Source organism: Semicossyphus pulcher, unplaced genomic scaffold (genome assembly GCF_022749685.1).
Source record: "Semicossyphus pulcher isolate SPU_LCO1_2020_fin unplaced genomic scaffold, fSemPul1.0.p SCAF_19, whole genome shotgun sequence".
NCBI lineage: Eukaryota > Metazoa > Chordata > Actinopteri > Labriformes > Labridae > Semicossyphus > Semicossyphus pulcher.
This window is the reverse complement of record NW_027211692.1, coordinates 19,183,656-19,210,421: the sequence shown is the minus strand read 5'-3', so window position 1 is coordinate 19,210,421 and position 26,766 is coordinate 19,183,656. Positions and strand designations below refer to the sequence as shown.

The 26,766-nt window shown below is 42.1% G+C and overlaps 1 protein-coding gene across 1 annotated transcript in view; it reads right to left on the bottom strand.

Annotated features, from left to right (window-relative positions):
• Window positions 1-3,768: 3,768 nt before the first annotated feature.
• The window catches only part of dner (delta/notch-like EGF repeat containing), a 59,835-nt gene continuing 36,837 nt past the window's right edge, over window positions 3,769-26,766 (bottom strand). The window contains exons 4-13 of the mRNA XM_069669070.1: window positions 25,301-25,464; window positions 20,227-20,375; window positions 19,376-19,529; window positions 18,294-18,407; window positions 10,780-11,013; window positions 6,818-6,940; window positions 6,559-6,672; window positions 6,224-6,355; window positions 5,882-6,128; window positions 3,769-5,052 (exon numbers count right to left, since the gene is read on the bottom strand). Coding sequence (XP_069525171.1) covers window positions 4,941-5,052; window positions 5,882-6,128; window positions 6,224-6,355; window positions 6,559-6,672; window positions 6,818-6,940; window positions 10,780-11,013; window positions 18,294-18,407; window positions 19,376-19,529; window positions 20,227-20,375; window positions 25,301-25,464 — 1,543 coding nt within the window. The 3' untranslated portion in view covers window positions 3,769-4,940. The remainder of the gene's footprint in view (window positions 5,053-5,881; window positions 6,129-6,223; window positions 6,356-6,558; window positions 6,673-6,817; window positions 6,941-10,779; window positions 11,014-18,293; window positions 18,408-19,375; window positions 19,530-20,226; window positions 20,376-25,300; window positions 25,465-26,766) is intronic.

Genomic DNA, 26,766 nt, shown 5'->3' with positions numbered 1-26,766 from the left:
GCTTTAAGATAGACTTATCTGATAGATGCCCTTTATGTATTCTATGCTGTTTTTCTACAACCTTCCTAATGTTCTTAACACGTCTTAAAGCTTTTCTAATCCATTTTCTTATAGCACCACTGGCCAAATGACTTTATATATCCTATTACAGCAGGAGCAGGCTATTTCCGGTTAAAAAGCTCAGCCCCAAGTGATTCAGTTAGCGACTAGCTGGCAATGATAGTTTAGCGTTAAAGAGCTGGATTTTTTTCTTCAGGAGTTACTAGAAACTTTGAACGATAGTGAATATTGGACTGACATCATTGTCTGGCCAGAAACATAACTCCAAATAAATGCTTTGGCTATTTTGCTTCATGTTTTTTAAGCACTTACTTTTTAAGGTAATGTAAGATAATGCATTTTTTATATGCATCCAAAAAATGATGATGTAAAAAATATAGTTAGTTCCTTGTGTGGTCCAACTTCACATATTTTGTGTATTTGTATCTTCAGGAAGCCTACTGCCTTCTCTAGATAAGAAAACTCCTGCTAAGTCTGCTTCTGCCAATGTCTGATAAAAACATACATAAGTACTCGATTTTATTTTCAATTCAAAATAACCATTAAAAAAATGATTGATTTTACAGCTGGACACCAAAAGGCAGCCATAATGATATTTAGCACTATAATAAAAAAGAACTTCAAGGCCTCAGTAGATTAGTCATCCAGACAAGAGTAGCCAGCCAGCGCAGGAATGCAGTTAAAATGGAAATGATCATTTAAAGCCCTAATATAAATGTCATGCCGTTATTTTAAGTGGCTAGAGTCAATAAAAATGTGTTTCCCATCTCATAATTCCCAAGTTTCACAAAGGCAGCTAAGGACAAATTCTCTGGTGTATTGCCGCAGTCATGCCCACTCATTTTGATCTTCTTAAGCTTTCCAAAAACAAGCTGTACCAAAAACATTCAGTCAGCCTGACTGCTTTCAAATGAGATTGGTGAGGTCGGGCCTTGTTTTTCTAAAAGGGAGGTGAAGCAGCATCCATTATTTTACAGGAAATGTTAAATTAATACATCTTATTGCGGTTTTCTTTGGAAAAAGTAATTAAATTTTGTCATTAAACACACACAACTACTTCTAGCCTAGAAAAGAAGTTCAGTTTGCCAAGTTGAAGGCCTTGAAAGAGACTCAGAATCTCTATCAATAGACGGTGAGTTTTGAGATCCAAGACAAGCCTAACAGCAAACACTCTGACCCTCCAGGGCACAGAGAGGACAAAGGTCAGGCACGAGACCTCCAAAGCAGACCACAAGCCAAGGTGACAGCCATCAATAACATCTGCTGCCCCTGCAATGTGCGCGTACGAGAGTGTTTGTGTACACACATAATATATGTAGGTGTGTTGAGCCACATGACTCCGCAGTCGCAGTCTGTATTTAGAGATGTTTACATGGGGAACATCTGGACAAAGCCTGAGGTCACTGAGGGTGTTCACTTTACCAACACTCCATAAAAGGTCTTTCCCACGGCTCACGCTTCTGTCTGCTGGGTATACGACCTTGGGACAGTGCAGAAAAACAGACCCAGTACAGAGTTTTCTTCTCTCTCTGTTTTTTTAAACACTTTTTTCACAAATTCATTCCAAAACAAAGTAATCATTTTAGCCCAAAACTGACTGCAGCATGCTATTGTTGCATCAAATCATGGCTGGCATAGAGGGAAATCTATATTTATTTCTACATAGCATATTTCCCATAAATGTGGCTATTGTGGTTCTATGGATTGTGACTCGTGCAAACTTTGTATTTGCCATCTCTGTTGGAGAGATTGGGAGAAACAAGGTCTCACACAAAACCTCCTGCAGTGCCATGCATCACCCCCCCATTGAGAACTTCCTCATTTTTAGAATTGCTGCACCAGTTAGAATTAAAATTTTCATTGTTCTTTTTTCCCCATCTGAGTAATAAGCATGCACAGTGATTAGATGGTGCAAAATACTATTTTCTAGACACTTGGTAGATCCATTTTTTGCTGCGATTACAGCAGCTAGCCTGGACGCAATTATTTGCCCATTCTTCTTGGATTAATAGCTTAATCTCAGGCAGATTGGATGGTTATGTTCGTGAATGGTGAATTTAAAGTCTTGCCACAGATTCCTCATTGGATTGAGGTCTGGGCTTTGACCGAGCCATTCTTAGGCATTAACATTGTTTGCTTTTAACCACTTCAGTGCAGTTCTGGCTGTGTGCTGAGGGTCATCGTCCTGCTGGAAGGTGAACCTCCAACCCAGCATCAAGAGTCAACTACATCGCTCCATGCATTTTTGCCAACAGGCCTGACCAGTTTCCCATTACCTTCTGATGAAAAGCTTGGCCCCACAGCATGATACTGCCATCACCATGTTTGGATGGCGACATCAGGGTGATGTAAAGTGTTGGGTTTCTGCCAGATGCTGTTGCATTGCATTTAGGATTCATCCGACCACACTACCTTCTTCCCCATGTTTGCTGTGTATCCCACGTTGCTTTTGGCACAATCTCAAAACCCATCGTCTGTCTTCTGATGACGATATACCCTCTGGGAACGATGGCCAGCTTTTCACGGCTTCCTGTGCAGCCAGGGCTCTCGTTTTCAAGGCTCTGCATTTTTTTTAGTCCAACTAGCAACTTGAGAAGCGAGAATGGAGTTGGAGTTGAGATACGACGTCTTTGCAGCACTTGATACCTGTTTTTAGAGATAAATAAGAAGCTAAATAGTCGTCCGATTGTGCTGATTGCGTTCTGCCCCTTTTGCTCTCCTAACAGTTTTTCCTGCATGCAACCAACAACGGGATCAGACTACATGAATTCAGGATGATTTTTACACAATTTCGTCGTGCCGACAAATTTCCAGCGGTGGGCCCAATTATGAACATCGGGAACGTGTAGCTGACACGACACCCCGACCAGAAGTCTAGCATGTCAAAATCTTTTGTATTTTCCAAACTAGTTTGACATCGCCTACGACGCGTTCCCTGCGTTGACCAATAGGATGACAGAGTGCTCTGACGCGTACATGTATGATTGACAATTTCTTGTCCCGCCTCCCTGATGACCTATGCACTCGCGCAGGGTCGTGAACGATGATTGGTCAGTGTCATACTTGTAGTGTTGCCAGTCTCCCTACCAAGACACTGCACGACTTTATGCCACTGTGACTGATTAATCTGACATGGTCACCATCGTGAAAGACAAAAATATTGTGTAGTCTGATCCCGGCATGATAGTTGGTCTGTGGACTCTCCCACCTGAGCTGCGGCTCATTCCAGCTCTTCCAGAGTTAAATTGGGCCCTTGTGGCTTCTCTGATAAACACTTTCCTTACCCAGTCCAGTGCTTTTTATTTTTACAACAACTTTATCCTTCTTGAAAAACACCTCCGTCTTCGTGTTGCTTTTTCTTTCGTAACGTTTTTAAACAATCTATGAGGCCTTTACGGATTAGGTATTTTTTAATATCAAATTGAATACAGATGGAGTCCATTTAACCAATTACGTGACTGCCGGGGGCATTTGGTTGCACCTGATCTTAGTTAGGGAATGTACAGCAAATAGCTTGTATACCTGTTCGCTCCAAGCTTCTAAAATTGTGTCTGTAAATAACCTTTAAAACCATGTAGTACCAGAAAACTGCCGTCTGGTCAGATCTTATTCATCTCAGTCTTTTTGTTTGACAAATGTCTTGAACATCTGCCTGTTTAGTGTTTAGACAACATGAATCAACATGAGAAACCAGGCGAACTCTGTGGATCATGTTCACTTGAATCTTTATTGTTTACATCATTCAACATAGATAATAGGTAATCATGTGGTTGTTGTGTTTCAGATGGGAGAAAAGAATCTGAAGGTTAGCTGAGCCTGTTGGTAAAACATTGCTTGATCTTGAGAGGAACAACACAGCTGCACAGACAGAGAGTTTTCCATTGGCAGGACACAGAAGCACACATATTCTGGAGCGGTAATCATTCCTCTCAGTTTCCTCCTCTTCCTGCTTCTCCTCCAGAAACTAGTCAACACTAGAGGTGAGTTTGTACACTGGCATACACAGGTACACTGAGTAAAACCAACTATTTTTCTGTGCACCGAGAAACAAACCTACCTATTTTCCTAAATATCACTGAAATACATACAGCAGGATGGTCGGGTCACAGTACTCCAGTTAACCCACTTTCTTTACTATTCGTACACCATCAAGAAAGTAGCATGTAAAGAACAGGACGATATGTATTTTAAAAAGAAAAAAATCTGTGACTAGTACTTTATACATGTATGTATTTGATCTACTAACCACAAATTACCCCAAAGAAAACATTTGGCACAATCCTGACAGAGAGAAGTACAACTGCAATATAAGAAAAACAACAACCGAGTAGAAAGGATTTTTAAGTAACGCAGAGAGAACATCAAATCTAACCATGCACAGAGTAAGGCAACCTACTGCAGAATCTTTTAAATATAGAAAAAGATACAGTGTATGCACCAAGAGGAGTGCACCTATACTACAACACCTGTAAGGACTGCTGTCAGCGCTGGTCACACTGAGACATTTCGGCTCCTGGGTAGATTTCCCCATCAACAGGCAGACAGACAGACAGTCTGGTGCAGACTAGTGTCATCGCTCTTGAACAGCAGAGGTTACTGGAAATGTCGCCCATTATTAATAACTTAAGTAATGCAAAGAAAGCTCTTATGCTACATTAAAGCCGTATTGTGGACAGGAAAATAGATGTATCAAATTCCAGTTCTGCTCTTTTTAATCTACAGAGTACATTTGGATTTTTTTCTCCACTTTACATTCAATTATGTTTTGCTGTTATTGTTATTTTTTTCTTAAGAAATACATTAGGTTTTTTTACGGTTTATATTTATATGTGTGAGTGTGAATGTGTGTACAGCTTGTGATTTGCTGGGATGGTTGTGTTTTACAAATCCTTCGTCTTGATGAGGGTCACCAGAGGCTTGTCATCAGGGCTGTAGTCTTCGTAGGCGATGGGAGTGGCGTCGTACATGGCGGGCCGGGACTTCTTACCAAATCTAATGAGATAACAAAAACACGAGTAAGTGATATGGTGACAAATAAAGACTGAATATTGACCTTTGAAACAACAATTGTAGCGAATAGGCAAAAAAACTATTTCCTCTTTAAGCACCTCAACAGAACAGCCCCCTAACTATGTGATTTAGCGTCTTACTTACGTAACAGTCATCATCTTACAGTATTATAATTTCTTTTTGTCATATAAGTTTCTGTAAGGCTTTCTGATATTAGGTTAGAGTTGGGCCTGGATATTACGCAATGAATTGTGCAAACCAAGAACAGCTATTTGAAGTTTTACATCCAGCAGCATTGGCATACTCAATGGCTTTGGGTAAATAGTGACAGCCTCTTTTTGTAGGGCTGTCACGGTAACTGCATGACAGCAATACCACGGTTATGTGACGCCAATTGCAGGGTGGACCCATTGACCGTCATCACCGCTATGTTGTTTAATATCATAGATCCAGTGATGTTGTTTGGTATGCATCTCTGACGCATTAACATAGAAGGATGCAGTCAACTCGCTATCCATACGTCCCAGGGAAGCACCTTATCTTTCTCATACAGAACGATACATTACAAACAACAAGCTAGTTTTAAAAGTCACAGTAATCAGCAAACAAAACCTTGCTGTCAGAGCACTGTGTGTGCAGCCCTTGTGCAGTTAACTGCAGAACCACGAAGCAATGTTCAATCGCGGTTAGAACAATTCAGTACAATGACAGTCCTACTTTTTTGGTCTATTTGCCTACCAAAGTACTTCTGTGACACCTTTCCTGTGTAAGACTTCGCTGTCAATCATTCAAAACAAGTTCTTTCCCTGACCTGGCGTGGCGGATGGAGGCGATGGCGTTGCTGAACTCGCTGTCGATGCTGCGACAGTTGTAGAACTCCTGGTAGGCGTGGCGGGAAGAGCCCTGGTACTCGATGCGGCTGATGCGACAGATGCCCACGATGAGGATGATGAGCATGAGGACAAAGGCCACGCACAGCGCTCCGATGATGATGTACAGAGAGTGGCGGGGCATGTTGGTCAGGGTATCCTCAGTGTGTGCTGGCTTCCACTGCAGGTCTGACACACACACACACACACACAGGTATGAAGCTTTCCTCCTGCGGGGTTTAAGATTAATAGCTGAACAGAAGTGTTCTGACAGGCTGACTTACGGATCTCACAGCTGGGCCCCACCCACCCAGGTGGACAGTGACAGGTGTAGCCGTTTGATTGGTCAATGCAGGTGCCTCCATGGTGACAAGGGTTGCACTCGCACTCGTTGATGTCGACCTCACATTTCTCCCCTGAGTGGACAGGTAAGGTTAATTTTAATAAGACCAAAAACCACAAAGCCAGGAGCAGGAGCGGAGGCTAGCAGGTCACGGTTTATTTCAAACACAAGACAGAAAAATGCAAACAATGCAATGTCTTTTAGAGGCATCAATTACCTTGTCCCCCAACTCTTACAATGTCATATGACTCATATGATTATAGTTCCAGTGCTCACCTTTGTATCCAGGTGGGCAGGCACAGGAAGCGTTGAGTCCTGCACTCTCACAGCGGCCTCCATTCTGGCAGCGCAGCTTCAGACATGGATCCTTGTAGATTTCACAGTGTCTGCCTGCACACACACACACACACACACACACACAAACAAACACACACACACACAATATGACTGTGAAACCATAACTTGCTGTGGTCTATGTAGAGGAACATTTTATTTACATATGTATTCCTCCATCTAAAAATAATCCCACACATACCTTCAAACTGAGGTGTGCAGACACACTCATAAGCATTGATGAGATCCCTGCAGGTGGCGTAGTTCTGGCAGGGGGCCGACAGACACTCATTGTACTCCTCCTCACAGTACAGGCCATGGTAGCCTTAATGGGACACACACAGTAGGTGTAAATGTTAGAGTCATTACAGGATTTCACCTTCAACTGCTGCTGCAACAACCTTTATAAAGCTATACTGGTTAGTTTAATTCAGTTAGTTTCCTTTAAACTCTGTGCCTCATTGTAATTCATTTATTTGTGTGTATATATTTTGATAAATTGTTAATACGGACCACAACGACTACAACTAAAAAAGTTTTACCATTATTTTGATGAATAATGAATTAATGGCTTGAACCTCAACCTTACATCTGCATGTGTCTTATGGGACTTTCATGTCTGTAAATCAACCTCAAGCACCAAATTGAATCACCATGAAAATCAATATTATTCTAAAGTGATCTTTCTCCTTCTCTTTGCACGTGTTAGTAGCCTAGTTTTTCTGTCTAGCGAGGTAAAGTGATTATGCAAGATTATACTGAGAATTATTAATCAGGTGATTAGACCTGAACAGAAGTTTGTTGTATAAGAGCTTTCAGCCACCACCTGATCTGGATTTACCTTTTAATAGCCAAATCTGCTGATCTCAAATAATATCAGAGCTAATCTCAAATCACAGACTTAAATCATCGCCTATCTTTATCGTTTTCATGCCACAGAGCTTCCAAGTATGGTAAGAGCCTAAAGTTAAGTATTAACTCTCTCAATCATTCATAGTTGCTGGAAATTATTTTATTTAGTAACTTTCTAGTCACACTTTTCTTTTTTTCCTCCTTCTTTTTTTTGGGTATGTTTTAGGCCTCCATAAATACTGTTATTCAAAAATATGCTATTATGGGGCACTGGTTTAGCTCAGTTGGTAGAGCAGGCGCCCCATGTACAGAGGCTACAGTCCTTGTTGTACTGATCCTAGGTTTGATGGTCTGCCGATCATGTGGTGCATGTCATCCCCTGCTCTCCTCCCCATATCTTCATCTGTCGTATGTAATAAAGGCAGAAACACTTTAAAAATATGCTATTATTTGGATATCATATTTTGGATTTACTTCCTCTCTGGTGCTGATCTACTGGGGTAAAAAAAAAACAATCAAAAACAGCAAAACCAAAACATCTTTGAGTCTGATTTGAAACAAATTGTCCATAAAACTACACATAGCACTCAATTAAACAAGTTCTGTTGTTAAATAAACGAGTGTATGAATGCATGGTAAGGCCAGTATTTGAATGGGATTGGGCATTAGGTCAAAAGACATGCAGTGCACTGAGTTTCCATAGGATGGCAGCTGTGCACTGAGGCAGAATACGCCTGCAACATTTGACAGCCCATGTGTATCAGACAATCAGTCCTTACTGTTTCCTTAAAATCTGTGGAAGTGCCTGTATATGTTCAATATGGTGAAAATAATTAAGCTGTTTAGGTTGCAGAACATCTCAATTTGGTAGTTATCGTATGACTTTGGTGTTGTAAATGGTCAGTTCTGATCTGACACTGTAGAAGTGTCACAATAACTCCTGTGCTATGTTAAGTAAAAATAGTGTCTTCGTCAATGGAGTCTTGTGGCCTTGCAAAATGTTTCTCTTTTCAAATAAGGCAACCAACTCTTTAACAAAGAGTCTATATCTGAAGATATGTAATTACATTTCTGTAATGATGTCTGACACGAAGAATAACAATCAGCAAAAAGCACTTTTTATCAGGCGCACCTTCCCCCAAGGATTTTGATGCAGCCATTACAAACACATTAGTCATTTAGACACAGAGGAAGACTGGGGAGAGAGCGAGCATCACTGTGTTTGTGAGTTAGTGTATGTTTGTCTAAATGTGTCTAACTGTTCCCTCTCATGTGTACTTAATCTTGAGTAATTAGGCTGACAAACTTGTAACCTGCTCACATTCCCAACTGAACCCAGTACTACAGAAATCTTCCACCATCTACCACTGAGAACCAAAAACCATCAGAGGAGCAGCGTCTCTCGGGTCCTTCCATGACTAGAGCAGCGATCTGTTTTCATTAGCTCTGCTCCCACTCTGACTGACTACGTTTCTCAATTAGGTCCCTGCGCTGACAAAGTTTTAAAGAACCCTCTCAGGGCCACGGCTGACGTGTGTTTGGGGAAGGCGAGAGGGGGAATTAATGAGGAGCCCAGTTAGAGGCTCTAGGGTCCCCTCTGTGAAATGCCAGTGAAATGTCAAGTGCCTTTCCAAGACTGCGTCTGCGTTCTGTGGGCTGGCTGGTGGGCAGGACGCCTCTCATGTGAGCCGGATTACAGAAAACTGGAGGAGGGATCCTTCTACATATCAGCTCCCCAGCAGCTTCTTTTTAGGCAGCCAGCGGGCATTTAAACAAACACATTACACACTCACACAGACACAGCAGCTAACAGCTAACTCATGCACACACACACACATGAACACACAGCAGCATACACACACTTATACACCAGCTGGCATTCTGATGAGGCGTGGAAAAGGTCAAACTTGGTCCAAAACATTCATGTGTGTGCGCATATGTGTGTGGGTTCACAGCAATACACACACACACACATGTGAGTCTGTGATGCTAATTGTACCAATTTCACCAATCCCATTAGACAAGGCCGCCTGAGTAGAGACATTTGATTGGCTGGCAGCGTCTGCTCAACCAGCATAACCAGAGACAATGACAAGATACCAGGAGGCAAACACACAGACACACACTTAATCCTAGGGCAACTGCTTCACCATGGTAACCATACAACAGACGATGAGTGGAATAACAGGTGAGGTAAATGAGATAAAGATGCAGGAAGGACAAAGGGACAAGCAGAAGGAAAAAAATATGACAAGAATGCAAAATAGGGGGGAAAAAAACACTGAGTCTGTGAGGAAAAGAAAGTAAACGATATCTGAATAATTGGAAAGCGGCTGTTCTGCATGCCAGGACGCAGCAGGAGTGAAAGAATCTGAATAAACATGAAGAACATAACTAATGGAGGGATTCTCAACTCCAAGCAATTACTCTTCTGGTCCAAATATTTAGGAAAGTGTTGTCAGGGGTTTGAAAAAGATTATACATCACTCTATGCTGTGGAGCAATTCATCACAACTACCTGATAGACTACCAAAAGCCGTACTGCGACAGAAGCAGCTGAAGAGGCTGCTGGTGCAGGTATGAATAAGAGCGGCCTATACATTCGACTGACAGATGGTCTAAACACAAAGCAGAAGGGGCAAAGTGTCAAATTATGTTTATGGGCCGCTGAAAAAGTCATCTATCTCACCATCCCGGCAAGGTGATCGCAGACAGTGGATAATGAGAAGTCATCATTCCACTCAATTGAGTTCATCACAGAGGCATCAGCACCAGCGCCGCCATCATCCCGTCTAAAAATAACTCATCATTCAGCCAGACGAGATTTACTGCAACACTGAGTCCGACCCTGCGCTAAAAGTCACCGTCCTTTTACTTATCGCTAAGTTTTATGTGCTGCTTGTAGAGCCAGGTGTAGAATGCTGACAGGCTCAGAATAAGGGTATCTTAAGGCCATGGGTGGATTTTGGAAGGGGCGAATTGGGCGCAGGCCCAAAGCAACAGCTTCTGCTGACTTTACATTTGTTCTAGAAAGTGCTAACTCAAAAGAAGGGAAGTCTTTTCTTTTGATGTTAAGTACCTTCATATACTAACGCTAACGATTTTTATCTTTGTAATACTTTGTTCATGTTCTACTTGACAATACTTAACCCAAAAAGCTCTTCTTAAAGAAAGCATAACCTGCATCACAGTGTTGAACAAATTACTAAAAACAAGTTGATCTGAAAGACTTCCGTCCCTTCATGCCTACAGAACCATGACATCAGCAGCACCTTCGCATCAGTCACTGAGATGTCTGACTCTTCAGCTCACCTGGGACACACAGACACCTGTAGCTGTTGCCCACGCTGCGGCAGACCCCGTGGGCGCAGGGGTTCAGGGCGCAGAAGTCCACCAGTTGGGCGCATGTCGGGCCGGTGAAGCCTGCCGTGCAGCTGCAGCCAAACCCCAGGGGGCCGGGGCCCTGAGCGTAACACGTCCCGTTATTGTGACAGGGGCTGCAGGCACACGGGTCCACCTTCTGCTCACACGTAGCGCCCTGGTAACCTGCAAGAGGGTTAGGCAGAGACGAGGGTGTTGATAGAAGGCATAGAGAAGGATAGGAAAACAACACTTGAATAATTTATGTCCCCACAAGGCAACCAGTCCTCGTTTGCCTGTAAGAAAACGGGCACTCTGGAAAAGCTGCAAATACACTTAATATTAGTTACAACTTTTGTGCAGAATGTAATTCAGCATGAGAGCCCTTATCTACCAGAAAACATGAAACAACACTGAGAGCACAAAGCTGAGGTGAAAGAGCAGGCACACTGCCAATTCTGCAGGCAGACTCAGTTCACTCTCCATTTCAGGCTTCAAATGAACCTGCTTGCAACAGGTTGGGCAGAGTGGCACAGCAGGGGTTGTGTAAATGCAAATTGGGCTGTGCAGTTAAATGTGTGTCATCCATTTCTGTAATATTGCACATAATCTGCCTAAGACCTCATAATGCAAATATGCTGACTTGCAATTTTTGGGAAGTGGTTTGGTGGCAAACGAACAAGTCTTTCTGTATTACAGTAAATTGTTCTTTTCTCGTTGAGTCACCCACAACTTCTTGTAGTGTGTACATTTTCTTTTATAATGCACCTGATCAGTTCCGAAAGTAGCTGAATGCTGCGTACCTTACATTGTATTACTGACTGTTCTCTGTACGCTGCAGCTAATCGGCCATCTCTGTATGTAAGACTTTCCCATTGGCTGGCTTTTCTACAAAAGCTCCTTTGGGTTTCAGAGCTCGTTCTTATCAGGGAGTTTAGGTCCATTTTAAAGGATCCACAAAAAAGTGCTCTTAGTCATTGTGATGCTCCTTTCTTACTGAAAGTGTTTTAGAAAACTGCTCCTGTATGTATCATAAATAGACTTCTGTTATTGACTGTGTACTGGACACTAAGCAGACACTGGGTGCACTGGGTTGTACTGTTACAATTGAATTTCTCAGATTAGGTCTTAAAATGTGGATGCAAACTTCTGACATTATTCTACCGCTCCTGATGTACAATCCTTTACACAGATTCAAAGTTGTATTTCATAAGTTGTTTTTCTCAAAGCGAGAAACCCAATTTTGTCTGGAAAAGCAAAACAACGTCTGATGTAATACATACAGATTATTACAAGATGAATAAACAGACTTGCACAGAACTATCTGGGGACAATTAGGTTTAATTTGATATTTAAAAAATGTTAAATAAATGATCCTTCTCATGCAATGATTTCAAAATAAAAGCTGCATGTGTGTGTAATCTGACACGCATCCTGACTTGGTTTCAGTCGTCAGGCACAGTTTAGGACTGAGGCGAAACAAGGCCTGAAAGGAATAGTTGGACATTGTGGAAAATATATTAATGTGCAAAGCTAAAGAGAAATAATGAGACTTTATTATCTGTTATAAAACCTACAGTCAGTATAACCAGTGGCATCCACCACTGACCTACTTACCACCTTGTTATTTTTTAATGGATAGCAAGTAAGTGTTGTTTTGGTTGTTTTGGTTTTGATTTCATAATTAAAACTGTGCCTACCTAAGTGATATTATTTACTGTAACCAAACTGGGGTGATGTGTGCTTTTCAAAAAGTTAATTAATGAATGGAGACAAAATCATCTGGGATGGGGAGGGGAATGCGGAGTACTTCCTAAATTTTAAAGGCATATTTTTCTTTCTTACATTTCCGTCTTTATATTTGATGGAATTAAATTTTTTTTTTTTTAAATTTAGGCCACTTTTCAACTCTGGGGGCACAAGGGCAGAGGCTCAAGCCCCCCTTAGGTCCTATCTGTGCACGTGCCTGTTCACAATGATCCAAGTCTTTATGCTAACATAAGCTTATATCTTGACTCGTATATTTTAACAAATATATTTTTGGAGAATAGATGTTTTACCTTAACTGTCAGAAAGCTAAACTTTTACACACCTGTAAGTTGGTGTGTGCGTAGCAGCAGAAGATGAAGCAACTTATCTGGAAACAAAGACCTCCTGCACACTGTCACTTTTGGGACACCTTCATCAAGTTATTTTTAGACCAGTGTAGGTCTCTGCACCGAAACCTTCTTCTGATTAAAATTCCAAAATTGCAAGTGCAGAAAAAAAGTGTACGAGAGTGATTTGATTCTAATCTAATTCAGGGAAAAAGCCAAAAAAAAAAAGGTGAACTGTGCCTTTAAGCCTCATGTCTGTGCAGATTGGATGTGGGGAGAGTGACGGCACTGATCAAAGATAAATAGCTGAGAGAAAGACAGCAAGTCGTCATCAACCACCCAAAATCACCACCTGCAGCTGTTTTACTGTTCTCTTATCCTGTCTTCTTCCTCGTTAGAGACAAAGAAGGTGAGACAGTTAATAACCTGTCGCTGTTGACAGGAGTCTCTCATTGTTGTGTTTTGCTGTCTTGCTTCTTGTGTGCTGATTTGTGTTTCTTGTGCAGACCTCAGGCACTGGTTGAATAAAGCCACTAGTTTCAGCTTCACCTCCTCTCATTAGCTCGTGAGCCTTCTACTCTCACCTATCCCCCTCATCTAAAAATAACTTCCTCCCTCTTTTTCTCCTCCCCTTCTCCTCCCATGAGACGCTGACATTGTGCTGCAGAGTGGAGAGCACATGCACACCTCGCTGTATAAATGTATGTGATTTACAGTACTGTAGTAAATCCCTGTGCTCACTGCACTGGAGTTCACACTCCATTGAGCTAATGAAGAGATCTCTCACAAGCATCCATTGATCTGCAGGACTTTATTTCAGCGTGAGAGCAGGGCATTTATCATTCAGCAGCAGAGAGACACGAGTAATCTGCAGCAGTCAGGAGGAAAATCTCACCCAAAGCTCGCTCCTTCTCCGTGCTTCATCCTTCCCTTCTCTCCTCCTTCCAAGCTCCTTCATCTCCCCTCTCCTCTTTCATTATCCGCTTGCACACGCAGATGCAAGCCCACGCACACACTTAAACACGCTCCGGCATAAATTTGACGTTTATGATTTCTATTTGTTCTGTCATGGTTTAATCCCTCTGCTTCTCTGCATGTTTAGCTTCTCTGCTCCCTGAATGAACTTTCACATCTTGAGCTCAGCCTCTCTCTGTCTTTCTCTATTTCCTGTTTATTTGTGTGATAAATCTTTCCATCTAAAGATGCACAAACAATCACTGTGACAGGAGACCTGGCTGACATAGAGGAGTCTGTTCACTTCTGCTGCTGGCATTCAAACCTGCCAACATAAGAAACGGTTCACAGTTTAAATTTAGCCAGCCGGCTCACTCCCCCGCCCTGCCAGCTCTGACTGGAGGCAGTCACAGCGCTGACACTCACACTTACTCTTCTGTCAGTGTGTGAGGTGTTTGTTTGTGAGAGAGGGGAAGATAAAGTGTCTGCGTACGCATGAAAGAAAGTTAGTAAGAGTGCGGTTGTGTCTGTTTGTGAGTCAGGGTGCAAGATTTGGTTGAGTACATCTGTGAAATTTGTGTTGCTAATGGTATTCATAGAGATTTTGACTTCTTCCTCACCTTAGTTTGAACTGAGAGTGTGAGGGGGGGAAAGTAGGACGCAGGCGGAGGAGAGACTTTTGTAAATGTCTGATTTTGTAATTGAATGCTTGACTCCAAGTTCGGATTTTATCATTTAAAATGCAGTTTTATGGTTAGTTAAAAACATGTAATCATGTGAATCAAGTGCAGAGCTTTCAACAGTGCATTAGACTTCACTATCTATACAGTCATGTGGTCTTTTAGGCATCTTTTAATGCAAGACAACCCCAGATTTTCATGATTAACTTCAATATTTTGGTTTTATTTCTTCACTTTTCACCTTAAATGTTGGGAAGAAAAGCAATTTAATGCCTGCAATGCAATAATTAAACCTTTTATATCTCTTCGGGACCACATGGTATAAAAGTCTTTCTGAGAAATGCTTCTGAAAAGGAAACAAGCATCAGTGGTCCAACAGTCCTGCCTCGCTTATGTTTTAGCCAATGACTGTATATATAAATGGATGATGCGTCTCCATTTCCTCTCATTGTATTGGCATTGATGCCAAAACAGCCCCCGTGACAATCGCTGCCATCTTGCGATGGTGACATCATTTGGAGCCAGAGCTGTGCAGTAGAGATCGGTGGGTGGATCCGCCGTTGCCACTTAAAACACACACACTTAAATTACCAAAGAAAACCCTCAAAGATCCCGGACGCCGGCCTGTTTAACAGCAGAACAGCTTCTTGTGTTGGTCTGAAGAAGACATATGAGATATGTAAACTTTAATGACTGTAGTGATTGTTTTAGTTACGTCTCCTCTCACCGATCGTCCTCTACTCTGTTAATTCAGAACAGATCGGCTGCAGGAGCCGTATTTGTCAGCAGAGCTGTCAATCATCCTTTTTAGAGCATCAAATAACTAATTAAAACTAAACTTGTCAGAAAAATGAACACTTGGGCGTAAATAACTATAATGACAGAAACCATGTTTGAGGAAAATTTATATGAAGTGTATTTTGATTTTATAGTTTGACTCATGTCCCATCTGTTAGCATGGAGGAGGCGGGCTTTATGACCTGTACTGCAGCCAGTCAGCAGGGGTTGATAGAGATGTTTTGGCTTCACTTTTATGGAGCTGTCATGTCGTCCATCTTTTTATACAGTCTGTGGTTTTAGCACATAAATATGCAGCTTTGCTCTCATAGCTTGCCTGGTGATCTCAGAGTTAATGCTTTTCTGATGACATCTACAGCTGTCATGCCATCCATCACTGTATTTATTGCTTCTGTTTGTGCAGCAACATCACAAGAACAGGTGGATTCACGAGGATGGGCGAGTGGATGCAGAAATGTGAATCAGTGCATTTGGGTGTGCTTACATTTCTTTACCTATGGAGGTCACTACTGTACAAATTAAGTTCTAATAATTATATACTGTACAGAGTTTTACTTCTTCAGAAACATGAGCACAAAGACTGAAGACAACTTGTGACTTTCTGCTTCAAACAAAGAGAATACAAACAAGGCCTCTGTCCTCCTGAGGGATCTGAGTGGAACAACAGAGAACACCAGATTTATTTTCCTTTCATAAACTTTGTTCTCTCTGTTCGTGTTCCCATTTTCTTGTTATGGCTTCCTTTTCTTTACAGCTCTACTGGTTTCAAAGGGTATATAAAGCAGGCTTTGACTCAGGAGTGTTGGAGAAAAACCTTCTTTGATACAGGATGAAATGTTCTCTCATAGTTGGGAACTTTACTGTGAAAGATTTCCCCTATACTTTTTTTTTAATATTAAAAACATCTCGTCTGCTTTTGTTTGGGTTTTTTCAAACAGATATTTAAATCCTCCTTCTCTGACGTGTTCATCAGTACGCACGTCTCTCCTTACCTCTCTGTCCTCCTCTTACACCCACACCAACCCTATGTGTTAGGAGGACTTTTGAATGACTTACATTCGCTTCCTGGAGTCTTGGTAACATTAAAACTTTTGCTTTGTTTTTAGAACAGACAAATACTTCAGCTGTCGAATGAACCTTTACCTTGACATAACCGCCTATCCCCAAAATGGAACCAGACGATGCACGATGGGGCACATTCATGCAAAGGGGGGTATTTATTTATGCAGTGCACATTTTGCAGGAGTGTTCAGCGTTCTGATACAGTTATTGATTAATCACTTGTTAAACAGGGTGACCTACACTGAGACATCGACTTGTATTGATTTTTCGAATGTATTCAAAGTTTACTACAAGATATTAAAACTGCTTCTGCCGCTGCGATGCTGTGCAGTATTTATGAATGGGTTATCTACCCCTTTTATCCCCTAATGTTCAATTAATTTAAAATCAGTCTGACTTCTGATGTGTGGTAGCGGGCCAGCATACATAATACAAGGACCCTGAAAGTCCATTCCTCTATTATCTATACAGCTTATCCTGTTCAGGCTCGTATGGGGGGCTGGAGCCTATCCCAGCTGTCATTGGACAAGAGGCGGGGTATACACCCTGGACTGATCACCAGTCAATCGCAGGGCTGACACACAGAGACAAACTTTCACACCACCTATAGGCAAATTTAGAGTCACTAGTTAACCTGATGAGCATGTGTGGACTGTGGGAGGAAGCCGGAGTACCCGGAGAGAACCCACACATGCACGGGGAGAACACGCAAGCTCCACACAGAAAGGCCCACTGCGTCTGAACCGGGATTCGAACACCTTCTAGTGGGTTGTGTGTGAGGCGACAGCGCTAACCACTGCACCACCATTCAGCCCTGGACCCTGAAAGTGAAGCAGCTAAATTGAATTCAGCCACTGTGATTTTTTAAATACAATTAAAGGTCAAAGTGTCATCTGTGCATTAGGCCTATGGTAAATGTTCTTTTTCAATGATTTCTAAATAAGCTAACCAACAATCAATTAACCAGAGAAAATAATCCAGTACATTGTGAGCAGTTTCTTTAGCCTGCTTTAACCTGTAAATAAACACACAGAGACTTAATTTGTCCAAAAGTCATAGTTCCCTCAGACAGAGGATTATCTAATAAGCCCCTGAAATTTTTAAAAGCGCCCTCTCCACAAAACCCCTCCACACTAATTAAGAGGTGCTGGCTCGGCTCTCACCGCTGCTCTCACCTCCGTTTCTCTCGTTTAATGAAAATAAACACACAAGTGTTGGATTATAAATTCCTTTCCTCACTGGAGACTTGTTTTTTGGCTGCTGCAGATTAACAGCCAGTGGGAGCGACGCCTCCCCCCCGGTAGAGATTGAACAGCGAAACAGCCTCTCCTTCAGGTTTTACATCCATGCGCTGTTTCTTTATTTATGCGGTGAGGTCCATTGTTCCCCATTGTTTGCCCTGTGTTTACTATGTGTGTGTGTGTGTGTCTGCTTATACACTGTGTAGACACTGTTTTTGGTACGTGGTGAACATAAATCCTAAAAAAAGGGGGCTCTGGTAGAGAAATGCTGCTTCGGCAGAAGTTTTGCGGTCACAGATTTCCCCGGAGAGGCTGCTGCAGGTCGCTGAGGCTATGAAGACTAATTAGTCTGGAGGAGGGAGGTTTAAATTAAGCATCACAGTGGCACAGATACTGTTAAACAGAGACACACACAGTCTATGATAACTGGAGTCAGACAGCAGAAAAACACACTTTTCAGTCTACACTGTTTACAGCTTTCTGGGTGCTGATGCTTGTGTAATGCAGATGGAATACACTTTACATTACTGCACGGACACATCTAATAGCACAAACTATGCTAATCATTCCTTTTGACTCAAACAGATTAGTTCCATCATTCAGTGACCGGGTTCATGCAGGGATTAGGGTCCTACCTTCGGGACAGTAGCACCTGGGCCCGGCCAGGCTGCTGAAACAAGTGGCTCCATTCTTGCAGGGCTCAGAGACGCAGTGATCGACCAGCAGCTGGCAGCGCTCCCCTTCATAACCTGAAGATCAAATCGTTTATTATCACATGTTTAAAGCTCCTGTGAGGAACTCTTGGTTTGTGTTGATTTTGGCGCCCCCTGTGGACAAAGCTGTACCTCTTATCTCTTTGCTGATTTTGTCCTGTACATACTTAAGTGGTGGTTTTTAACAAAAAATCTCATCCTGCTTTCTTTAACAATCATATGTATTACTCACTTTTTTGGCCCTGGAAAATGTAAACAAAGGCAGCGTGCAGTTAATCGCTTCGTCTGACACCTACCGCCCGCCAGCAGTTTCAGGCATTAAAAATAACAACATAGAATTAATCAATCTTGTCGCTGATGGTCTGGTTTGCTTTCGTTGATCATATAAAGTAATCAGAATTAATTTCAGTCTGTTTCATAACCAGCAAAAAAACTCCCCACAGGAGCTTTAAGTTCATTTCAAGTAAAAGAACTAAAAGAAATGAAGCTACAAAAAGAGCGAAACAAAGATTGATTGAAATTTTAAGTTATGAAAATATATGTTTATTACTTGTGTGTCTTAACTGTATTTTTTGTGAACCTTAGGAAGAGTAGCAGCATCAATAGCTAATAGGGATCCTATAACAGAAGTATGGAAATAAGTGATCCATGCCATTAAATACACTGATTAAAGCCACCCAGGTAAACTAAATTGGACAGTGCTGCTTCTCATCAGCTGCACGCACAGGGCTTGTTAGCACAATTCCTTAATAATAAGTGACAGCCAATCCATGGTCACCTCTGACATTTACCTTCCTACCAGCGGCTCTCACTTTAAATCCCTGTCCTTAAATAAATCTGACAACGTCAAGAGTTCAGTACACTCTCTGTTCCTTTGTTCTTAACTCAAAGTTTTCTTAAACAAAGAAAAAGAGATCCAGCTTTTACGTCAGCAAAACTCTAATCAAACAAACTGAGACCACACAGAGAGTGAATGATGGGCACACACACACACACACACACACCTGGAGGGCAGGTGCATGTGAAGTTGCGTCCTTCACCCCCCTGCCTGACGTCGGTGCAGGTGCCGTTGTTGCGGCAAGGTCTGTGGTGGCAGGCATCGAATTCCTCGCAGAAGATTCCTGTGTAGCCGTCCTCACACTCGCAGAAGAAAGTGCTCTGTAACCACACAAAACACACACACACATACACACACACACACAAACACACACACAGTTAACACGTCAAATCAATGAGCCTTGAAGGTGAAGCAATGGGAGCCGGCAATGAGGGGAAGAAAAACGTGTGAAACAGAAATAATGAGATGGCAGATTATAAAATAATTCAGTAACATAACAATGTGATAACACGCAGTTACATGGTTTGATTTTCTGAAAGAGCGAGGGAAGCGATAATGACAACTGAGTTTACAAGAGAAACACTGAAATGGATTGTGGAGAGGACCCGCGGGTCTCGAGGGCTTCCTTCTACTTCGGCTGCAGCAACACATAATGAATGACACGGTACATCTGCACAATTTAAATATAACAATGGCTTTTGTTCTGCTGCAAGTTGTGTCATTGCACTCTGTTATTCTGTACTGTTCGGCCTTTTGTTCTGTTATTAGCTTGTGTGCTTGGTTCTGTTCTCTGCAAATGAAACCCGGGGAGAGTTACCTCCTGCTACACGTAGATGAATCTAAAGGCTCTCCAACTGTGGACGCAAAAATGCAGCTGCAGTGATAATATCGGGCTATATAATATGGATACACTGCTTTTGCCTGTTTTGTAGTTGCATAAAACTGAATGATTTTACTTTTGTCCCTTTCAGCTTCTTTCACACTAAAGTTCAAGTGTTGTCTTCCGTTATTTCTCACCTCAGAGGGCTGTGTGATACATTTGCCTTTCCCGGAGCACTGAGGGTCGCTGAAGCTGCTCCCCGGCTCCACACAGCTGCTGGCCTTCACCGTCAGGTTTAGACGCAGGGTGACCTCCGGGGCTGTGGGGGCGCCCACGTGCAACACACCTATCGCAAAAAAGTTGAGATGTGTTTATTTACTTGTCATGTAGCATTTTTATTGATTCTTTCAATAATATGAAACACATAATTAGATATTTTTAAAACATGATCCCAATGCCTTTGAGGAGGTTTGACAGTTATGTTAGGTTTATGTCAGTCATTCAGGTCATGGTAAATCACAGTTTAATCCAAAAGTTCTTAAAGACCCTTTCACTCACACATTTCACCGCTGATGGCAGAGGCTGCTATGTGAAGTGCCAATCTCCAATCAGTATTTTAATCATTCATGGTCATTCATACACCGATAGCTACGCCTTCGGGAGCAATTTGGGGTTCAGTGTTTTTTCACTTCGACATGTATACTGCAGGAGTCGGGGATCGGACCCCCAACCTTCCAAGTGGGAGACAACCGACTCTTCCACTGAGCCACAGCAAGAGGTCTTCACCGGTCCACCCCAGTTACGTTGGCAATTTAACTTGCAACAATTTATCATTCGGATGAGAATGTGCAGGAAATAAAGTGGAAAAAAACAGAAGAAAGAGCAACAACGAGTTGAGTGACGTGTCACATGACTGCAGGTTCAGAGAAAAGTTAAAGCCCGAGCCGTTTAAGATGGATACTTTCCTCGCTGATGTGGGGGAAAAAAAGAAAGAAAACAAATATAAAGAGGTAAAACCAGCAGCTTCTAAACGAGCCGCGCATTTGTCATCCGTCTGCATGACAGCAAGTGGACTTTTAATCTGAAATAACGAGTGGATTAGCATAGGTGTTTTTATCAAGACGACATGGATAACAGAAACCTGGATGCGTTCTATGAAAGGAGGATGGATTATATGCACAGGGGAGAAGGCTACGTCAGATTAGCTAGGACAAAAAGTTTTGTTTTGACAGCTGTCTAATGATAACTTGTTAATAGCAATCAGCTGTGATAGTTTCGCCCGGCCCGGATCCGAACTTTTAAATAATAGATGGGTCCAGGTCCGACATATCTCGATTCTGCATTCCAACTTGCATAGAATACAGGTCTGGTTCAGTTCCAGGTCTCACATTTATGGGTCTCTTTGGGTTTGGGCACGAAATTTTGGACTGTGAAGACCTCTAGCCACAGCCGCCGTTTAGCAGATCTATATATAACACACATATAGATTGCCATGAATTAAGAACATATATTTATGGTTCCCAGAGGATGAATTCTAATGATATTGTCTGATCCTAGTGGAGCCGTGGTATTGACATACCGGCAAATCTGCTAACCAACAACAGAACAGCTTCTTTGTGTTGGTCTGAAGCAGACGTTCACAGATATGGAAACTTCAATGTCTGTAGTGATTGTTTAAGCTACGTCTCCTCTCGCCGTTCCTCCTCTACTCTGCTTCTTGGAACCAGAACACTGGAGCCGTCTTCATCAACAGAGCTGTCAATCATGACGTTAGAGCCCTTTTATAGCACCAAATAAGTATTAGGGCCACATTAAAGAAAAAAAAATAGAGATTACGAGAATAAAGTCATAAACGAAGAAAGTCATAAGAGAAGAAAGTCATAATATTAGGAGGATAAAGTCGTAAAAATATGAGAATAAAGTTGTTATATTAGGAGAATAAAGTCATAAAAAGGAAGCATAGCATACATGTACCTCGCGAAAATATGCGAGATCTCCTGCCTAGTAATGCGCAAGCACACTTAACAGCTATATATCAATACATTAGTATAGATTTCACAAATACTTAAACTTTCGGAACATCAGCACCACTTTGTCATAACTATCAGGACTCTGAAAAGTGATTTTATTTGAAAATGATTTGTGATTTTAGTCACTTTAGCGCAGGCGACTGGCTGCTCTTCGGATATTATGCTTCAAAATAAGATACAAACTAACCAGAGCCTAAATTTACAATTTTATCCTCTTAATATTAAGACTTTTTTTTTTTGTAAAATTAAGAATTTATTCTGGAAATCTTAGAGATTTTTTTTTCCCCTCAGTGTGGCCCTAATGCTCTGTCGTACTATAATGCCATGTCTGAGAAAAATTTATTTGACATGTATTTTGATTTTATATTTGACCCATGTCCCATCTGTTAACATGGAGGAGGCGGGCTTTATAACGTATACTGCAGCCAGTCAACAGGGGGCAATAGAGATGTTTTGGCTTCACTTTTAGGGAGCTGTAATGGCATCCATCTTTTTAGTCTAATGGACCACACAGTCAACAAATTAAATGTGTGTTCTCCCAATGTAGCTTAATCACCATCTGATTCAAACATGGTTAAGCCTTTACTGACAGTCATCCCCTGCGCTCAGAAGCAATGAAACAGCTGACCACTTCTGTCACAGCTAGTTTGGTAATTGGAAATCATTTTGACACTCGGTTTGCAAAGTTGACAGCTTTACCTGCTGTTGCACTTTGTCCAATCTAAATTTTTCACTCTGCACTTTGTCTTTTGTCAATGGGACATCGCCCAAACCTATGGTGTTTAGTGCTAATAAGCTAATGTTATTATGCTAACACGCTGAACTCTGATGGTGAACATCATAACCTTTAAACCTGCTAAATATCAGAGTGTAAGCAGTGTCATTGTGAGCATATTGGTACTAGCTAGCATTTAGCAAATGTCAGCCTAAGTACAGCCTTATAAAGCAGCTAGCATGTCTGTTTGTGGTGGTTGTGGATGTAAAATGATTCCTTGTTTGTCAGTACACCTGGCTTGCTGCAATACAATACAATACAATACAATCAAATAACAATAAACTCTTATGTAACTAAAAGTGTAAAGAAAAGAAGTGATGTAAGCAGCTCTTCATTGTATCTAAAAATAGAGTGTGTGCCTCTCCGTCTTGTCTCTCTGGGTGTTTAAGTTCAGAACACCTCCTATAATGTCTTCAATCAAAGCTGACAGCTACATGGGCACTTGGATAAAAATAGCCTCACAGTGAATTTCAGCAGCCATTTTTTAGAGCTCAATCTGAGCCAATGAGCTGCGAGTCCACCTATGACTAGACACCGGCGATACAATCTCCCCAGCCAACCAGAGGGCCTAGAAAACACCTCGTGCTTCTCCGTCGCCCCTGACCAGGTGATCGTCAGTGCAATGACATCACATGTTGGACCTGCAGAGTCATCGCTCCTTCATCTTCTTCACTTCTCCTCCCTCCTTCCTGACACTTTGCATCTTCATCATCCTCTTGCAGTGTGACCTTCACTCTTTCCTTCCCTCTGCATCCTCCCTCGTTTTCTCCAATCTCCTCTTTTCCGGTCTTCCTCCCTTCTTATCTGACTCTTCCTCTCTCCCACCCTCCATTATCCTCCCTCCCCTCTGACTTAACTCCCCAATGTCATCTCCCTCCTGTCTCTCTTCCTCTCTGAGGCGAAGCAGCGGCTGCATTGCCACACAGTTAGCAGACACATCAAGGTCAACAGACGGGCAGCGTGGTGAAACAGCATCAGGTATGTTGAGCACACGCACAGAGGTCAGCCAGCCCTTCAGTCAAAGGGTGAGACCGCAATTACCCCCCCTGCAGCACCCACTGCAGCCCACACCAAGCTTTGGGCACAGTTGTGCGAGTACTCTTTCACAAATGTGTGTGTGAAGCTCAGTATTAACACAGATGGAGTATCAGCATAAATACCTTTTTTTCAGTATGCAAATACAACATTCTGACTCATATATGCAAATGTTATGCCATTCTCCCCAATGACATTTCAGGAATAAACGCTGTAAATAAAATGTATTTAAATTCATTAATCCTCTGATGTTTTTGGCTCGGCTGTAAATGAGTTATTTGGAGGTTTTTTCAAAATGGTTGACGTTCATCTTCTCTATGGTTGTGTGACAAAAATAGATTATTAAACAGGGATGATTAAAGCATATCTAAAATGATAAATTTTCTCTTCACAATGGTTGGATGAAAATATAACTTACAATTAGCCCCCAAGCTGCAATTATTAACAGCACCACAGGCAGGAATAACTTCATAGAGATCAAGCACAATTAAGTCCCGCCCACATCGGGGGTTAACGCAGTTCATGTTTCTCCACTGACTGTGTATTGCAAGAAGGTGCTTCCTCGTCACTTTCTTCTATTAGCAAATAACAGATACACGTCAAACACCTTCTCTGTGTGTTGGGATGCGCTTTGAACAAACACCAAGAACTACATTTTTTACTACATTTTTGGGGTAGACAAAAGCTCAGTCTGTCGGGACTTTGCTTGGGAACGGTTCAATCGGGGCCGGTTCAATCGGGGCTGGTAGCTGGAGAGGTGCCAGTCCCCTAGGGCACTGTTGAGGTGTCCTTGAGCAATGCACCGAATCCCCCAACTGCTCGGGGTGCATTTCCATGTGCAGCCCCCTCACTCACTCACACCCTCCATTAGTGCATGTCCATTGGTTCCTGTTTGTGCATGTCTGCATTGAATTTCCCCTTGTGATTACATAAGTATGTCTTCTTCTTCTTAAGGCATCAGAACAGAAGAAAAAAGTAGATACAGACAATATGGCGTGAGGCTCCAGCAGGATTATTGGTAAAACCTTTGGATCCTTACACTTTTGTTCAGCCACATCAACTGTAGAGGTTGAAGCTAAGCTATGCAAAGCCTAGTTATTTTCTCTGTTGGATTAAATGATGATCTTACCTGCTGAACTGATCAAAAGTAGTCAGTCAAAGTACGTAATTTCTGTCCATTTTATGGGATAATTTCTCTAAAGAGAACGAGGTAAGGGATAGGGTGAAAGTAAAGTAATCCTTCGACATGTTGATATCTTGTGTGTTTAGCCAGTTACAGGCATTCTTATCTCTTTTATTAAGCTCTTGTCAAGCTGTGTGCCAAAACTGAGGAGGAGTAATAATAATAAATGTGACCGCAGTAACTGATTGGGGAGGGACTATATCCCAAATAAATCTCTGATAGACTTGAAATGATTGGAGGCATCTTACTGAGGAAGTAGTTCTGTCCCAGGGGCAGCAAGTGGTCCGGCACAACCAGTCCATCAGCGGCCTGCAGGAACCACATCGTGGTGCCGTTCAAAATGGAGGTTCGCAGGAAGCCCTCCTCATTCACACGCCACAGCACCGGAGCTCCACTGGCATTCACCACCACCCTAATTGGAGAGACAAAGGGATGAAGGGTCAGGAGATAAAAGGAGGAGGAGAATCCGAAAGAGAATCTGATTATTGTGGGCTTTGTCACAGTTTTCTCTCCCAGAGTTCAAACCAACTGCAGAAATCCCTTTTTAATTGGGACAATTCTCAGCCGCTATTTGGACTTTTCAGATTTGCATTATTCACAGTTTAGATTATAGATGGTTCCAGAGGAAATATAGTGAATGCACAAAATATTAGACACACATTCTGCATAATTATTTTGTACCTCCAGTGAACTCTTGATTCAACCCGGCAGACAGAAACAACATAATTAGAATGTCAACATAATCTGTAGGAAAGACTTGATAAAAGCTGTATTTCTTCTTATATGAGAGGCTTAGTAAATATCTCCCTACTGTCTCTACTCATGGTGGTCAGCTAGTGTCTTAATGATGGACACTATAGCTGTGTGGCTGCAGCCTTCAAAGGAGGCGGTCCATGGAGGATGCATCATTCATAGCCTGCGAAGACCGCTAAAGCCGAACTGCAATGAGACGGTCTGGTCTAAGGAGGATTTCCTGTTTGTGTCATGAGCTGTTCCTGACCTTACCCTTGTGTCACCAAACGCCACTTTTGTCGCCTAGCAACAGGTAGCTAGCGGGCTAACTAGCTAGCATAACGTTGAGCAAGTAAACCTATTATTTTACAGATTATTTGTTTCAAGGGCACTTTCCTTTGTTTAAGCATGCTAGCTATTCCATTGAGTAGAAACCAAAAGCTTTTACATTTAAACATTTCTTCCGCGGCCGCGTTAAAGTCTACCATTTCGTTTGAATTGGCGCACAATGCATCTCAGATACGCCGCGAAGGATGCACCTTATGGATCCTTCACGGCCCGGGAAATGGAGGACGCATTTGTCAGCTGCATCTGAAGGAGCCTTCGAAATGGGACAGCCTTCAACGTGCATCTGTGATGCAATCGGCCTTCAAATACTAGTACTATTACTATTCTGTAACCCCAAACTGGCAACATCAGGTCTGGTGAGTAATGGCTGCAGGAGGTCTGACTAAGCCGGGTTTACGTTGCTTCCTGTAGAAACACTGTGACCCTTTATGATAAGCGGTTGTCAAGTACAGACAGTGTAGTCCAGGGATCAAATCTCTTAACTACGCAAGTGATTCATGCAAAGCTGTATAGGGACCACAATCAACAAGAAGACAAATCATTTATCTGGACTTGTATCTAATTCAATAATCCCCAAATTTAGTTTACTGTCTCTATGTGGGTTCATTCTGTGATGGAGGATTGTGGAGGTTTA